This window comes from Scyliorhinus canicula, chromosome 4 (assembly GCF_902713615.1).
Source record: "Scyliorhinus canicula chromosome 4, sScyCan1.1, whole genome shotgun sequence".
NCBI classification, from domain to species: domain Eukaryota; kingdom Metazoa; phylum Chordata; class Chondrichthyes; order Carcharhiniformes; family Scyliorhinidae; genus Scyliorhinus; species Scyliorhinus canicula.
In genome coordinates, this window is record NC_052149.1 from 125,377,945 (window position 1) to 125,395,822 (window position 17,878).

The 17,878-nt window shown below is 47.6% G+C and overlaps 1 protein-coding gene across 2 annotated transcripts in view; it reads left to right on the forward strand.

Annotated features, from left to right (window-relative positions):
• The window catches only part of LOC119964945 (regulator of G-protein signaling protein-like), a 182,411-nt gene that overhangs the window by 105,842 nt on the left and 58,691 nt on the right, over positions 1-17,878 (forward strand). For both annotated transcript variants that reach the window (XM_038795164.1, XM_038795166.1), the window contains exon 14: positions 6,078-6,161. In XM_038795164.1, the coding sequence (XP_038651092.1) occupies positions 6,078-6,161 (84 nt within the window). The remainder of the gene's footprint in view (positions 1-6,077; positions 6,162-17,878) is intronic.

The window sequence follows — 17,878 nt, forward strand, 5'->3', positions numbered from 1 at the left end:
TGGTGTAGGGTGAGGGGGTGGGATGGTGAGGGTGGTGTTCGGTGTCATGGGGAACTGCAACAAAGCCTGGTCTCACTCCCTTGCCCACAGCCGAACTCCACCTTGGTGACCTCCCTTTCCTCCGCCGACCACATCCAGGACCCTCTGGTCTGCCAAGGTGAAGGGCCACATGTCCGGCAGTCCCCCTCTTGTCTACTCCCACTCCTGGCAGTTGTGGGCGGCCTTCTCGTGGCGTGGCGGGGCGGAAATAGAAAATGATAGTATTAGACAGTCCGACGTAAAAAAAGACCAGTTTATTCCCATTCTTTGTTTCCTGTCTGCCAAACAGTTTTCTATCCATCTCCACCCTTAATTGCGCTTCAATTTTACACGCTCATCTCTTCTGTGAGACTTCGTCGAAAGCCTTCTGAAAGTCCAAATATACCACATCCACTGGCTTCCCTTCTTCCAGTTCTACAAGTGACATCCTAGAAGAATCCCTGTAGATTTATTAGGCATGATCTCAGGACAGGGCGATGACTAAGTCAATCATGCTGTCGGGCTTTAATTTTGGATGTCTCCAGAAAGTCTTGAAGTAGTTTTTTTGGTGGAACAGTGTGTTTTCGATGACAAGTTGTTGTTCCGCGTATCTGGCGAGGGGAAGAAACCTGTTGAAGTTGCAATTCCCAACTCCTTCATTCCCGATAGTTCCTTTCCAGATTTTAGTCCATTTTAACCCTGGCATTGAAGTCCCCAATGAGGATAATCTGATCTTCCTTAGGAATGTTGGAGAGTGTGGTGCCAAAGTGGAGCGGAAGCCTTCTTTGAAGTCATCATTGGCATCAAGGGCTGGGGTGTAGGTACCTATCTCCGTGGCCTGCCGGTTCTTGGCAAGTTATAAATGGAGGGTCATGAGGCGCTCGTTGATGCCGACAGGGAGCTCTGAGAGTCGGTTCACGAGTTTGTTCTTGATGGCGAATCCAGTTCCATGTATCCTGGGCTGATCCTCGGATTTTTCTCTCCAGAAGAAGGTCTAAGCACTGCTATCTTCCCTCAGCTGCTCTTCACATGATCTTGCAGGGTAGCGATGTTAATGTTTAAGTGGCTGGGTTCACGGGCACAAGGGCAGTTCTCCGATCCAGTCTATTGTTTTGTTCATTATCCTTGAGGGCTCATCTATTCCAGGTTCCGAAATTCCGTTTAACTTTGATTTTCTGACTGCAGGATGAGCCTGCTGGATGCAGTTTTCCAGCCCGGCCGGGGATGGAACAGACTATTTTTAGGGCATCCTTTCTCGCCCTTTCCCCATGCGAAGCAGAGTGGATCCTAAGGAGGGCTGTTCAGTCGTGAGGAACGCTGCCGAAACATTCCCCTGTTCCTGCTCCAAGAACGGGAAGGCTGAATCAAATTCCACCGCCTACGTGCTGGTCCGAAACTAGGGACTTCCAGATCTCATGGCCCTGTCCTCGTCACCTTTCGCTGATCTCCACAGGGCCTGGCTGTGTACGTTGGGGGGGGGGGGGGGGGTTTGTGTTAGTTTCCCCTAGGTAATTGCCTTTTGCGGGACATCTTTTTACGTGGCTATGGCGTTGCACATCAACAGACACACGGTCCTTGGCAGAGTAGATCCAGTTCCAGTGACAAAGGAAGCTCCACGACTGGCGATCTCCCACCTGCTGCATCCTTCATCCACCGTTGTCGTGAAACGAAAAAATGAAAATTGCTTATTGTCACGAGTAGGCTACAATGAAGTTACTGTGAAAAGCCCCTAGTCGCCACATTCCGGCGCCTGTTCGGGGAGGCTGGTACAGGAATCGAACCGTGCTGCTGGCCTGCCTTGGTCTGCTTTCAAAGCCAGCGATTTAGCCGAGTGAGCTAAACCTGCCCCTCAGTATGGTATCAAACACTAAACAGTAGTGTTTGATACCATACGAGTATCTGCTGCCTGATCCGCCATGGAATACTTGTTTTGGATTGCACTTTGTATGGTTCCTCCTCTCCGAGCATACCATCACCGGAGGCCCTGCCAGGAGTTAAAGATTCCCAATGGCTTGCTCTTGAAATCAACGGAAGGTTCAAGCATCTTTACCACAGCAAAGTGGCAATCCAAGGAAAGGCCTGGCTGCATAGATTGTAACTTTTATTTTTTTATTTCGAGACATGGATGAATAGAGTCACAGGACTGCTGATTAACTTTAAACAAGATACTGAAACATTTATTAAACATGAAAGTTTAACTGTAGTACAAATACTCCTTCAGCCCACCTATGTCTTCACAAATATACACACATTTTAAGGGTAACACGAGTTGCAATCCTAACATTGCCAATCAGTACACAGTCCGTGTAAATCAATGGGAGACCAGTGGTCAGACACACTGCACTCTGAAACCAAGTGGCAGACACGGCCCAACACAACTTCTGTGAATTTCTCTTTTTAAATGTTTTTTATTGAGGTTTTGGTGTATAAAACAAATATAAATATGAACATCAGTAGGAGATAAAAAAAATAAAATAAAAAGTAAAACTAAAACTATTTACACATAGATCGGCTTCAGCTATTTACATCACATGTTCCTTTTTCTTCCTCCTTACAGTGTTTGCAGTAGCGATTTTGTTTCCTGCGTTTCGCTTCCCACCGGTTTTCCTCTTTGTTTTTCTTCTCTTTGGTTCAGGTTGTTGCATCTGCCCCCCCCCCCCCCCCCCCCCCCCCCCCTTGTGTCTCCTGGTTCTTTTGTTGGGCTTGGCTGAGTTCCTTGTTCCCCTAACCCCCTCCCCCCCTTCCTTGCTGTGTCATGGCTACCCCCCCCCCCCCCCCCCCCCCCACCCTCCTGTTCTTTGGCTTCCTAGTTGTCGGCTACAAACAAGTCTTGGAACAACTGGGTGAATGGCTCCCACATTTTGTGGAAGCCTTCTTCCAATTCCGGGATGGCGAATTTAATTTTCGTCATCAGCACAAATTCCAATCGGTTGGCCAGCCAGTCTGCAGCTTTGGGTGGTGGTGCTGATCGGCAGCTGAGCAGGATTCACCGGCGTGCGATTAGGGAGGAAAGGGAAAGTGTGTCGGCCCTCCTCCCCATGAAGAGATCTGGCTGGTCTGATACCCCAAAGGCTCCCACTCTCAGGCACGGCTCCACCCTCATCCCCACCACCTTAGACATTGTCTCGAAGAAGGTCTGCCCAGAACCCAGCGAGTCTGGGGCATGACCTGATCCTGTGGGTGTGGATGGCCGGGCCTCCTTGGCACCGTTCACATTAGTACTCCACCTCTGGGAAGAACCTGCTCATTCGGGTTCTGGTTAAGTGGGCTCTGTGTACCACTTTCAGCTGCATTGCACAAGTGGAGGTGGAGTTGACCCTGTGCAGTGCTTCGCTCCAGAGACCCCACCCAAAGTCCTTCTTCCACTCATGAATACTCCCCAGATAAAGATCTCACTGTATTCAAGCTTCCAGACCATCTCTCAGGTCCCAGACACACCATCAGAACACCACTGCCCCACAGGCTGTCTTATGGTATCACCAACCTTAGGATTACTTCAGATGTCTTATATCTCGCTCGTCAACTTCACCAGGTCTGCACCTTGTAACTCTATCTTTAACCGGGAGCAGCTCTCCTCCCCTTTCTTTAATTTCAGGGAACAATACCTTGTTCAGTTTCCAATTCCTGTGTCCCTTTGACATCGGTCTTCCTGGGATTTCTCTTTTCATCCCCTGGTTTCGAGAACTTTCTGTTCTTTAGCTTGTGGGATTTGCTTTCTGCCCTTACTCCATTGTCCTGCCACTCTGCTGGCAGTTTCTGTGAGAGCTGCTTTCTTCTCAGCGACTTCGTTCCAACTGCTTCTGGGTCCAGCTTAAAACTAAACTGTAAGGTTAGTTCTGAGCAACAAGGGGCCACCTTGGTTGCTAAGTAACAGCCTAGTCTTTCTTTAACTCTGTTTATGCTCACGTCATAAACCCTTGATTACAATGCAGGCACAGTTTCAAATGAAACCCAAATCCACAGACACGTAGACACCTTAACATGCATCTAATTAATGTTTTAATCCTTTCTTCTCAGAGAAACACAAAATTACACTTGCTTAAAGCCATACCTCATTTCTAATACCCAGTATTTACAAATACTGATGATTTAAAACTGCCTCTATTACCTGATACCCATTATACTATACCTCCTCCAAGTATACTTTAGTATATTAAAGATGTTCAACTATTTACATTGCATTTCTGTAACTCTTGTTTACTGTTACAAATCGTGCTCAATGCCTTCTCACATGAACATAAGAAAGAGGAGCAGGAGTAGATTCATGGCCGGTCGATACAATTAAATACGATCAGGGCTCATCTTGGTCTTCAACTCCATTTTCTCGCCCGCTCCCCATTTCCCTTAATTGCTTTGGGCCGACCCAGTTAACTGAGTAATTTGAAGCCGTTTTGTCACATTGGATTGTAGGGTGATTTGGCTCTCTAAGTTCAGTTTGCCTCTCGTACTGTACTGCTTGAAGTCATCTTTTCATCACAAACTGACACTGTGGTCAGGAATAGGTTAATCTTTCAATTGCTGCAAAAACTAGCTCGGTGATATCGGTTGGTAAGAAACGGTTTGACAGATTCCCTGGTCTTTGGGACCTCTGATTAAATCACACTCACTCGATGACAAGGTTTGGCTTTGGAATAAAGTATGTCTTGACACTTTTAGGACATTCTAATAGGCTACAGTGGCCTTTTCCAATCCCTGCCTCAAGAGGGCACTGTTGTCGACAGGTCATAGGATGTAAAGGAATGAACTAACCTGGTCCTTCTGCTCCTTGACATGGACGCCTGCTTGATACCGGACAGTGTTTCTTCCAGACCACCCAGTGTTAACTTCTCCGTGTGCCTTCGAGACCTTCCAATGGGTGGGGTCGAGGCATTCCCCGGCCAGTCGCTGGCGGCTCGATTCTCTGGTCCCGCTGTCAGCCCATCACCGCCTGCAGATTTCACAGCAGCATGGGGTGGTCTTAATAATAATCTTTATTGTCACAAGTAGGCTTACATTAACACTGCAATGAAGTTACTGTGAGAAGCCCCTAGTCGCCACATTCCGGCACTGGTACGCAGAGGGAGAATTCAGAATGTCCAATTCACCTAACCTGCACATCGTGCGTGACTTGTGGGAGGAAACCGGAGCACCCGGAGGAACCCCACGCAGACACGGGGTGAACGTGCAGACTCCGCACAGACAGTGACCCAAGCCGGGAATTGAACCTGGGACCCTGGTGCTGTGAAGCAACTGTGCTACCCACTGTGCTGCCCCAGTGATGGGAGTAGGAAAACCTGTGCTGGGAAGCAGAAAAATCGCCCCGGTTGCTGCAGTCCCTTTCGTAGATATGTGTGTATATTCTTCCATCCACCAGGTTTTATTGCACTTTCTAGCCAGGTTCCTGTAAGTGGCACCAACCCTTTGTGAGACTGGTATCACCAGCACTGCTATCAGTGGTTGCATGGCCCATCTTATCTTTGGAGACTATAGTCTGACGTACGTGGTTACTTCAAACGGATTTATTAATGCCGCAGAGTAAATGTGTTTCTGGTAAGTCTAGACTGTTCCATCTTCTTTGCCGAGTATCTTGCACATGGCTGCTGATATCACTGTTACAGCATGATGGACATCTCTCAATACTGTAACTATTCCAATAATCGTGATCTGAGATTGTTGGCTTCAGGAGGTTGTCAAGGGGCAAGTTGAAAGAGGAGGTGTTGACCTTTAGACTGCTGAGAGGGGAGATGGCCATTTTTTTGATGGTGGCATCACATTGGAGACGGCGGAAATGAGGGAGGATGATCTATGTTAACCAAAGGCTGGTGGCGTGGAAGAAGAGAACAAGGGGAACCCAATCATCGGTCTGGCTAGGAAGGAGGATGTTCCAAAGAGGGAGTTTATTCCGAATGGAGCCCGTGATCTGCCTTGCATTTCTGTGTGCTATAGGTACCCAGGCAGGCCATGCACACACTGAACCAGCAACCATTCCCAATTGGTTGTTTTCTGTGAACTCAGAGTTATGAAATGATTCCGGTGACTGTGCTGTGACTTTGTCCAATATTCTTTCACGTCTTTTGCAGAGGAGTTCCCGACACTGAGGTTCACTTTGGCAAAAGGGATCCAGGTACTGATGCCTCTCGAGAAAGATGAAAACCCTTCTCCAGGTAAGACCTGACCTTAAACTGGCCCCAATTGCACTGTCATCATATTTTGATGTTTATAGAGGCAGGTATCTTAACTGGGAATGGAAACCGATTCTGTGGGAAACTCCCAGCAGGCCCGGCAGCATCTGAGGAGTGAGGAACCGAATTAACGTTTCGCGTCCAATCTGACCCTTCTTCAGAACTCCCAAGAGCTGAGTTCTGAACAAGAGTCAGCTTGGAATCAAAGGTCTGTTTGTCTCTCCACAGATGCTGCCAGAGCAGCTGAGTTTTTCCAGCATTTTCTGTCTTTATTTCAGATTTCCAGCAGCCAGAGTATTTTGCTTTTATTTTATTCCTTGCCTGGGACCTACTCGTTCACCTGTGTCTATGTGCCTGTATGCGCATATGTGTATGTGCATTGGCATGCACACGGACTGAAATGAAAATTGCTTATTGTCACAAGTGTGAAAAGTCCCTAAGTGTGAAAGCCACACGTGTGTGTGTGTTTGTGTGCACATGAATGTGCACATCCATGTGTCAGCAAGTCCATGCAGTTGCATGTGTGTGTGCTTACGAGCATGCATTTGCAAGATGCAAGATGCGAGGTTCTCACCGGATGTGTCTCTGGGTGTTTCTGTCTCTCTCTGTTTTTGGCTGTCTCCAGGAACTCAGGAACAGGAGTAGGCCATTTAGCTTCTCAAGGTTTTTCCGCCTTTATATGCGATCACAGAATAGCAAAGTTGTCATTCAGCCAGTGAGCCTGTCCCAGTTCTCTGTCTCTGCCATTTCCCTATACCTGTTAATTTGTTTTTTGTTTGGGGTTTTACTCAATTGCCTCCTGGCAGCGCATCCCAAATCCTTACCACTCTGTGCTTAACAAAAAAATCCTCACATCTGAATTGCTCTTTGCCAATTAACTTTACATTTTGCCTCACTCGTTCTCGATTTTTCTACAAGGGAACACTTCCTCCCTATCTAATCTGTCTAGATAGAACCCGAGTGATTTTGATTACCTCTCTCAACCATCTCTTTTCTGAGGAAAACAGTTCCAAATTCTGCAATCTACCTATTGACCTAATATTCCTGATCCCTGGAACCATTCTCCTGAATCTTTTCTGCACTCCCTCCAATGCTTTCCCATCTTTCCTCAACTGTGGTACCCAGAACTCAACACAACACTCTCACTACAGACTAGTGCATTATAAAGATTAACCAGAATGGCTTTACCTCACTCTCATTATAAAGCCCATATATATTTTTAACGACTTTCTCAACCATAAGACCGTAAGACATAGGAGCAGAATTAGGCCACTCGGTCCATTGAGTCTGCTCCGCCATTCAATCATGGCTGATATTTTTCTCATCCCCATTCTCCTGCCTCCTCCACATAATCCCTGATCCCCTTATTAATCAAGAACCTATCTGTCTCTGTCTTAAAGACACTCAGTGATTTGGCCCCTACAGCCTTCTGCGGCAAAGAGTTCCACAGATTCATCACCCTCAGGCTGAAGAAATTCCTCCTCATCTCAGTTTTAAAGGATCGTCCCTTTAGTCTGAGATTATGTCCTCTGGTTCTAGTTTTTCCTACAAATGGAAACATCCTCTCCACTTCCACTCTATCCAGGCCTCGCATATCCTGTAAGTTTCAATAAGATCCCCCCTCATCCTTCTAAACTCCAAACGAGTACAGATCCAGAGTCCTCAACCATTCCTCATACGACAAGCTCTTCATTCCAGGGATCATTCTTGTGGACCTCCTCTGGACTGCTCACAATACTCCAAATGGGGTCTGACCAGAGCCTTATACAGCCTCAGAAGTACATCCCTGCTCTTGTATTCTAGCCCTCTCGACATAAATGCTAACATTGCATTTGCTTTCCTAACTGCCGACTGAACCTGCATGTTAACCTTAAGAGAATCATGAACAAGGACTCCCAAGTCCCTTTGTGCTTCTGATTCCCTAAGCATTTCCCCATTCAGAAAATAGTCCATGTCTCCATCCTTCTTTCCAAAGTGCTTAACCTCACACTTTTCCACATTGTAATCCATCTGCCACTTCTTTGCCCACTCTCCTAGCCTGTCCAAGTCCTTCTGCAGCCCCCATGCTTCCTCAATACTACCTGCCGCTCTACAGATCTTTGTATCATCTGCAAACTTAGCAACAGTGCCTTCAGTTCCTTCTTCCAGATCATTAATGTATATTGTGAAAAGTTGTGGTCCCAGCACAGACCCCTGAGGCACACCACTAGTCACCGGTTGCCATCCTGAAAAAGACCCCTTTATTCCCACTCTCTGCCTTCTGCCAGTGAGCCAATCCTCTATCCATGCCAGGATCTCACCCTTAACACCATGGGCTGTTAACTCCTGTGCGGCACCTTGTCAAAGGCCTTCTGGAAATCCAAATAAATCATGTTCACTGGTTCTCCTTTGTCTAACTTCCTTGTTACCTCCTCAAAGAACTCTAACAGATTTGTCGGACATGACATCCCCTTGATGAAGCCATGCTGACTCAGTCCTATTTTATCATTCGCTTCCAAGTACTCCGTGATTTCATCTTTAATAATGGATTCTAAAATGTTACCAATGACCGAAGTCAGGCTAACCGGCCTATACTTACCTGTCTTCTGCCTCCCTCCCTACTTAAACAGCGGTGTTACATTAGCCACCTTCCAGTCCTCTGGGACCCTTCCTGCCTTCAGTGATACCTGAAAGATCACCAACAATGCCTCCACAATTTCCTCAGCTATCTCCTTTTGAACCGTGGGGTGTAGTCCATCCGGTCCAGGTGATTTATCCACCTTCAGACCTTTCAGTTTCCCCAGAACCTTCTCCTTAGTAATGGTCATTGCATTCACCTCTGCCCCCTGGTTCTCCTAGAGTTCTGGCATCCCACTGGTGTCTTCCACCGTGAAGGCTCATGCAAAATAACCATTCAGTTCCTCTGCCATTTTTTTGGTTCCTATTATTACTTCTCCAACCACATTTCCCAGTGGTCCAATGTCTATTTTTGCTTCTCTTACCTTTTATTATTGAAAAAAACTCTTCCTAACTTCTATTATAATACTAGCTAGCTTGCACTCATATTTCATCTACTCCCCCCTCATTGCTTTTTTCGTTGTCCTCTGCTCACTTTTAAAGGCTTCCCAATCCTCTGGCTTCCCACTAATCCTCGCCACTTTGTACGCTTTTTCTTTTGCTTTTTTGCTGTCCTTGACTTCCCTCAGTCATGGACACCTCATCCTCCCCTTAGCCTGTTTCCTCCTCGGGATGAATTTCTGTTGTGCCTTCTGAATAACCCCCACAAACGCCTGCCATTGGTGTTCCACTGTCTTCCCTGCTAGGCACCAATTCCAATCAACTCTGGTCAGCTCCTCCCTCATGTCTTTGTAGTTATTTAATTGCAATACCGTTACATCTGATTCCAGCTTCTCCCTCTTAAATCGCCGGCAGGGCAACACAGGCCCATCCACGTGCAGCAGGCACAGTACCCTCTGCTGGATGGTGCGAGACAGAAGGCATGGAGCGCACCACTGGCAAGGGTAGCACTAGCCACTGACACCCCCAGCAGCAGAGACGGGCACAGGGACAGAAGGCCCCATGGTGCCGTGCACTGATGGGGCCAGCGGTACGGTGGGCAGATGCCTGTGTGTGGGTGTCGGACTGGGGGAGTGGGCAGGGGGGAAGGGGGAGAGAACATGCGGTTGCAGGGTCTGCAACGCAGACCGGGACCACCCTGTAGCCTGGTGGACCTGGTAAGGCACGGGGTATGCATCATGCTAACATGTCTGACTTTCACTCCCTGCCGACAATTGACTTTGAAATCCAACCAGAAATGGTGGCCTTCATCCTGGTCACCACAGCCCTGGGGGATGTGTGTTCTGGCAACGCCTGTCTTTCGAGGACCTGCCGGACCGGGCATGGCGTCGAAGTCTCCGGTTGAGCAGGGGGACAGTGTGACATATCTGCCAGATCATGGCATATCTGGCACTGCAGGGGTATGGGAAAGGACAACCGCTCCCGGTGGCCGTCAAGGTTACAATTGCCTCCAACCTCTACGGAAGGGGTCCTTCCAGGGGCCGAGTGGGGATTAGTCCGGAATCTCACAGTCCTTGATGAACAGGTGCATCCATGCTGTAACGGAGGCCCTATATGCTTAGTCGCCACAATACATTAAATTCAATGTGCAGTCCAGTGGAGTTCCCGGGCAGCAGGGTTGGCCATCATTGCCAAGGTCCAAGAGGTGATCAAAGGGATGTATGTCCTCCGAAGCGCACCAGCGCATGACCTCAGTCTTGAAAAATTGAAAGAGGCTCCAGTCGATGAGCGTGCAGCTGGTGTGAACACCACCGATTCAGTCCCGGATTCAGGGACGATCCTGCCGTCTGTTTATTAAAATTTATTATTTCATACCATGCAAGACCAGCATTTATTATACATCCCTAATTGCCCTTGAACTCAGTGGCTTGCAAGGCTGTTTAAGAATGGAGCTAAGAGTCAACCACATAGAATCCCCATAGTGCAGAAGGAGGCCTTTCGGCCCGTCAAGTCTGCACCTACCCTTCGAAAGAGCACCCTACCTAGACCCACTCCCTCACCTTATTTCTGTAACTTCATCTTAACCTGCACACCTTTGGACACTAAGGGGCAATTTAGCATGACCAATCCACCTAACCTGCACATCTTTCGATTGTGGGAGGAAGCCGGAGCACCCGGAGGAAACCCACACGTACATGGGGACAGTGTGCAAACTACAGACTGTCACCCAAGGCTGGAATTGAACCCGGGTATTGGCGCTGTGAGACAGCAGTGCTAACCACTGTGCCACCATGCCGCCCTATTGCTGTGGGTCTGGAGTCACATGTAGGCCAGACCAGGTAAGGACGGCAGGTTAGTGAACCAGATGGGTCTTTACAACAATTGAGGGCCATTACTGAGACAAGCTTTCAATTGCAGAGATTTTAATAATTGAATTTAGATTCCAGCAGTTGCCATGGTGAGGTTTGGACCCATGTTAGCCTGGTCCTCTGGTCCATTATTAGTACTACGCCACTGTGATAACCTACCCGAGGCCTTTGGGGACGGACCAACTAGTCTCTCCATGACCTTATAGAATACTAACTTCTCTGTTTTGGGGTGGTGGCCACGAAAGGAGCAAATGGACTATGGCATATAAACCAGCAGAGATGGGAGCTGAGCAGGGTAGTCCCAGCTGGGGCCTGGAGCGTACTATCTATAGAGTTTACTTTGTAATAAAATAAGTTTCTTCACCTCTCATTTTGGACTCCTCTGTGGCCACTAAAAGCAGCATGTTCCTGCTCCGTCTGCGGAATTGGTTCCGAACGTCATTCCGGAGAGGCCTGACTCTAGTGTCTATGCACTGCCACAGAGTCCGAGGCTCCCCAGCTGGCAGAGCTCGTTTTTCTTCTTACCACCTCAATTGGTTGCCCTGATTAAGTTACTTTGAATTCTGGGAAATACAAGATTTTATGCAGTCTCTCTCTCTTAATTTAACGGCTGAAGTCCATGTTCCATTCTGGAATATTGGGAAGGCACTTCCCAAAAGGCCAGTATATCATTCAAAGGTCTGGTGCCCAGAATTGTTCACACTAACTCTGAATGTTCAGCTGAAATAGGATTTCTACCTGTTTGTGTTCCAGTCAAATATCAGCATTCCACATCCTTTTCCCTCATTTTCTGTGCCGGTTTGTGACACTTCAATTAACCCGGACCACTCTCTTTGGATCCCCACTGTTTATGTTTTTCACCATTTAGGAAGTCCTTGCGTTCCAAGGTGGATTAGTTTACACTGAAATCCATTTGTCAGAGTTGTACCCACTCATTTTAATGTGTCAACATCTCTTTGTAATTCCCTGCTCCCGTCAGCACCGCCTACAGTATCGCCCATCTTTGCCGTGTTGGCAACATTTGGAAAAGTACTTTTTCTATTCCATCACTGTGAAGTCATTAATAAACCCAACACAATAAGTAGTTAAGTAGTTCAGGTCCTAGCACATATCCTCGTGGGATATGCAGCCAATTAGATTACCTGCCCATTATCTATTACTCTTTATCTCCAGTCACTCAACCAATTTGCCTTCAATACCATGAGCCTCAACTCGAACTAATAGTGTGAGGGACTTTAGCAATACCTTCTGGAAGACCAGATTAGTCTCCACTATTATGGTCAACACTTCAAATTCAACCAGATTCACCAGCTATGAGCTATCATTTCCGAATCTGAGCTGGTTCAGCTGACAATGATTCATATGTCCCTTAATTGTAGGCTCGAGTAATTTCCATATAACAGATGTGAGAGCAACACTTTTATAATTCCATGGTTTCCCTTTCCCACCTTTCAACATTAGCAGAGTAACAGGTGCATTTAAAGTAATAGATTTAGATTCTTCCCCTCTGTTTCTGTCAGTGTCTCTGTGTGTTTCTGTCTCTCTCTCTCTGTTTCTGTCACTCTCTCTATGTGTTTCTATCACTCTCTCTCTCTCCCTGTGTTTCTGTCATTCTCTCTGTTTCTGTCACTCTCTCTCTGTTTCTGTCACTCTCTCTATGTGTTTCTGTCACTCTTTCTCTGTCTCTCTGTTTCTGTCACTCTCTCTCTGTTTCTGTCACTCTCTCTCTGTTTCTGTCACTCTCTCTCTCTCTCTCTGTTTCTGTCACTCTCTGTGTTTCTGTCACTCTCTCTCTGTTTCTGTCACTCTCTCTCTGTTTCTGTCACTCTCTCTCTCTCTCTCTCTCTGTTTCTGTCACTCTCTGTGTTTCTGTCACTCTCTCTATGTGTTTCTGTCACTCTTTCTCTGTCTCTCTGTTTCTGTCACTCTCTCTCTCCCGGTGTTTCTGTCGCTCTCTCTCTCTCTCTCTCTCTGTTTCTGTCACTCTCTGTGTTTCTGTCACTCTCTCTCTGTGTTTCTGTCACTTTCTCTCTCTCTCTCTCTGTATCTGTCACTCTCTCTCTCCCTGTGTTTCTGTCACTCTCTCTCTGTTTCTGTCACTCTTTCTCTGTCTCTCTGTTTCTGTCACTCTCTCTCTCCCTGTGTTTCTGTCACTCTCTCTCTATTTCTGTCACTCTCTCTCTCTCTCTCTCTGTTTCTGTCACTCTCTCTCTATTTCTGTCACTCTCTCTCTGTTTCTGTCACTCTCTCTATGTGTTTCTGTCACTCTTTCTCTGTCTCTCTGTTTCTGTCACTCTCTCTCTCCCTGTGTTTCTGTCACTCTCTCTCTGTTTCTGTCACTCTCTCTCTCTGTTTCTGTCACTCTCTGTGTTTCTGTCACTCTCTCTCTGTGTTTCTGTCACTTTCTCTCTCTCTCTGTTTTTGTCACTCTCTCTCTCTCTGTTTCTGTTACTCTCTCTCTGTTCCTGTCAGTGCCTCTCCGTGGGCTGGCTTCCCCACACCCCGACGGCAAAATCGCAGAGAATCCGTTTTCCCGCACAAAATCAGGTTCCGCGATTCTCCACCCCACAAAAAGCGGCGTATGCCCCAAGTATCACCGCCCCATCCAGCCGAACTCTCAACGGCATGGTTCTAACATGGTCCTCCCATTCGGGAACCTCGCGTGGGGGCTGCGGACTCAGTCCGGGGCCGCCACAGTCGGTGGGGCAATCGGAGGGCAGGGGCGGCTTCATTCGGGACTTGGGATATGTGTGCGCGCAGTCCGGGTCAGGCGAACGGCCGATGCGAGGCACTATTTCGGTGGTCCAGGTCTGCAGGCTGAGTCCGCCATGGAGCACCTCTGACCCGGAAGTGCTGGGGGCCATATCGCCGCTGGAGTTGCGAGCTCTACAACTGCTCCCTGCTAGCCCCCAGCAAGACTGTGAATCTGTGGCCCCTTGACTCCAGTACTCCTGGCGTAAAAAAACAGTTTTCACAACGGCGTGGGGACACAGTCCCAAAAACAGTGACTCTAGCCTTGTTTTTCTGTCGGTGTTTCTTTCTCTCTCTGTTTCTGTAAATCTCTTTGTGCTTCTGTCAGTGTCTCTGTGTTTCTGTCAGTGTCTCTGTGTTTCTGTCAGTGTCTCTGTGTTTCTGTCAGTGTCTCTGTGTTTCTGTCAGTGTCTCTCTTTGTGTTTCTGTCAGTGTCTCTCTCTGTGTATTTCTGTCAGTGTCTCTCTCTGTGTTTCTGTCAGTGTCTCTCTGTGTTTGTGTCAGTGTCTCTCTGTATTTCTGTCAGTGTCTCTCTGTATTTCTGTCAGTGTCTCTCTGTGTTTCTGTCAGTGTCTCTCTGTGTTTCTGTCAGTGTCTCTCTTGTGTCTCAGTGTCTCTCTGTGTTTCTGTTTCTGTCTGTGTCTCTCTCTGTGTTTCTGTCAGTCTCTCTCTCTGTACTTCTGTCACTGTCTGTGTCCCTCTCTCTCTGTATTTCTGTCAGTCTCTCTGTTTCTGTCAGTGTCTCTCTCTCTGTTTCTGTCAGTGTCTCTCTCTCTGTTTCTGTCAGTGTCTCTCTCTGTGTTTCTGTCAGTGTCTCTCTCTCTGTGTTTCTGTCAGTGTCTCTGTGTTTCTGTCAGTGTCTCTGTGTTTCTGTCAGTGTCTCTCTCTCTGTGTTTCTGTCAGTGTCTCTGTGTTTCTGTCAGTGTCTCTGTGTTTCTGTCAGTGTCTCTTCTCGTGTTCTTCCTGATTCTGTTATCAGGATGGATGTTGTTGTGTTCACAAAGACCACAGAAGCTAAGTTTATTGACAAAGCTAACATTTATTTACACTACTTAATTAAGATCGACCACTTACTCATATGGTAAACAATCAAATAATCTGCAGTCTACACTTCTGTCTCTACAGTCTATAACTGTACTGTACTCCCAATCACTGCTCTCCTCCAGCTCGCTCCCGGAAGTTTGTGAGTCAATGCTTGATATAGTTATGCTTCTAGCACCATCTAGTGGTTAATTATGATATGACTTCAACCCTCTGTCTTCTGAACATTTCCTATAGTGTCACATCCCCTTTTCTTTGAGAAAAATCATGCTTTAAATTCTTTCTAACTTTTTTTTATATTTGAAATTGGTTTCATATATTTTGTGCTTTAAAGGTCTTTTACATATCATAATTTTACTTTCAGAGTTACAGTCATTCGTGTTTTTACAAAGTCAGTCTATTTGGTGATCTTCTCCTTTTTGATCTTCTTAGTGCACTCGCAGTGTCATTGGAGTTTTCTGTTGTCTGTTCTGTTTGAGTAGTTGATAATAATGCTACTGGTAAGTCAACGTTGGAAAACATTTGTCTCTGGAAACTAGCGAATTCTTATAATTCTATACTGCTTATCTATTTTTGCAAAACATTATTCCAGCCTCAGTTTGTACCACATATGGTGCGGGATTCCCTCAGCCTGGGGCCGGGCCGGAGAATCCCCGCGACCGACGCGAATCACGCCACGCAGCCCCGACGGTGGCACGAGATTCTCCGCACAGCGGAGAATCGGTGCCATTGGTGCGGCGCCAGTTGGGGGCCACTCTACGCAGGCAGCCCGCCGATTGTCGGCCCAGGATGGGCTGAGCAGCTGTCGTAAAAGCGCTGTTTCTCGCCGGCGCCGTCCATACCTCAGCACAGAAGGTTCAGGGGGTGGCCTGTGGGGGGGGGGGGGGGGGGGGGGGGGTCCGACCCTAGGGGGTACTCCAATGTGACCTGGCCTGTGATCGGGACCCACCGATCGGCGGGCCGGCCTCTCTGGCTGGGGACCTCCTATCTTCCGCGCCAGCCCCTGTAGAACTGCGCCATGTTGCATCGGGGCCGGCGCGCTGAAGGAAGCCATTGCGCATTGGCGCTGATGCCACTGCGCATGCGCGGATCCCGCATCAGCATTACCGGGATCAGCAGCTGGAGCGGCCTGAACCGCTACAGTACCATACTGGCCACCTGTAGGTGCTAAAATTGCTGATCCTGAGGCCGTGTTGACAACGTCGAGAAATGCGATGGCGTTTCCGACGGCGTCAACACTTAGCCTCAGGATCACAGAATCCCGCCCATGATCTTGGTGCAGCCTCATTTAACACCTTCACTACCTCTGACCAACCACTATTTGGATATTTTATCCTTACAATATCACCTTCTTTGAGTGGCAGTAATGTTTTTGCAAGCCTGTCATCGTATGCTTTTTTTTCGCATTTTTTTGTTTGATCCATTCATGCACTAACTGTGCGTCCATGTTCGGAATGGTGCTGGCTGGCAATCCTGTACGGATCTTCCTTCCCATGAGCCTTTGGGCAGGCGACAATCCTGACAATAAAGGAGTAGCTCTGTAGCTTAGCAGTAGTGATAAGTCCTTCTTGTCATCATGCACCTTCTTGAAGAGTTCCTTTACTATCCCGACTCCTTTCTCGGCTTTCCCATTGGAATGAGGATATAATGCACTGGAGGTAACGTGTTGGAGGTTGTATGCTTTGGCAAATCACAACCATTCCCAACTACTGAAACAGGGCCCATTATCTGTCACGACTTTTACTGGAATTCCGTGGCAAGCAAATACAGATTTTACTGCTGTTATCACTGAGTAAGCAATCGAATCCGACAACGCTATGACTTCAGGATAATTGAAGTAGTAATCTTTCATGATGAAATAATCATTCCCTCTGAAATAGAACAGACCCATCCCAACCTTTGACCTTGGGTTTGTGATGATCTCACTTGCTACAAAGATTTCTTTACTCTGGGATGGTTGATGTGTTTGACAGACACTACACCATGGGCCATGTGCAGCACGGTAGCACAGTGGGTAGCACTGTTGCTTCACAGCGCCAGGGTTCCGGGTTCAGTTCCCGGCTTGGGTCACTATCTGTGCGGAGTCTGCACGTTATCCCCGTGCCTGTGTGGGATTTCCTCCAGGCGCTCCGGTTCCCTCCCACAAGTCGCAAAAGGTGTGCTTGTTAGGAGAATTGGGCATTCTGAATTCTCCCTCTGTGACCCGAACAGGCGCCGGATTGTGGCGACTAGGGGCTTTTCACAGCAACTTCATTGTGGAGTTAATGTAAGCCTACTTGTGACAATAAAAAAAGATTAAAAAGAAAAGAAAGACACTCTTGCACATAGTTGTCAACATCTCTATTGATTCCCGGCCAGTAGACTAAGTGCCTGTTAGTCTCTGATGCTTCTCTATCCTTTGATGCCCTTCATGTACCTTTTCCAGAATAATCTCTCTCAGCAGGACGGTGTTACAATTCTGTCTCCTTTAAACAGGAATCCGTTTATCATGGTCAGGTCACCCTTGATGCTTTGAAAACTGACATTAGGTCATCCTTCTCTTGCAAAGCAATACATGTCGGATCTCGGAAATATAACTGGATAGGAGGGGTCTTTTCCTCCCCTCTCTTCTATTTTTCCCTTTTTACAGATCATCGAACTAGGGTGGCGGGTGCATCCGGGCGATGACCCCGAATGCTTTTCACATTCTTTTGTGCAGTTGCCTCAGCGTCGGCCATTGCTCGATTCTCCTACCCATTTTTCTTTGTGTTCCCTCACCGTGCTGTGGTTGGTACCACTGTTGTCTTTCCCTGTGCTCCCCCCTCCCCCTCCCTTCCCACCACCCTTCCACCCTTCTTCAGTGCTGCCCCTCCATTCTTTCTTGCTAAGATTTGCTACCTCACCTTGCTCCCTGTACCACTGTACCCTATACCTGAAGTGGGCTCTCTGTACCATTTTTAGCTGCGATAGGTTGCGCCTCACGCATGTGAAGGTAGAGTTGACCGTCACGCATGTGGACGTAGAGTTGATCTTGTGCAGTGCTCCGCTCCATAATCCCCACCC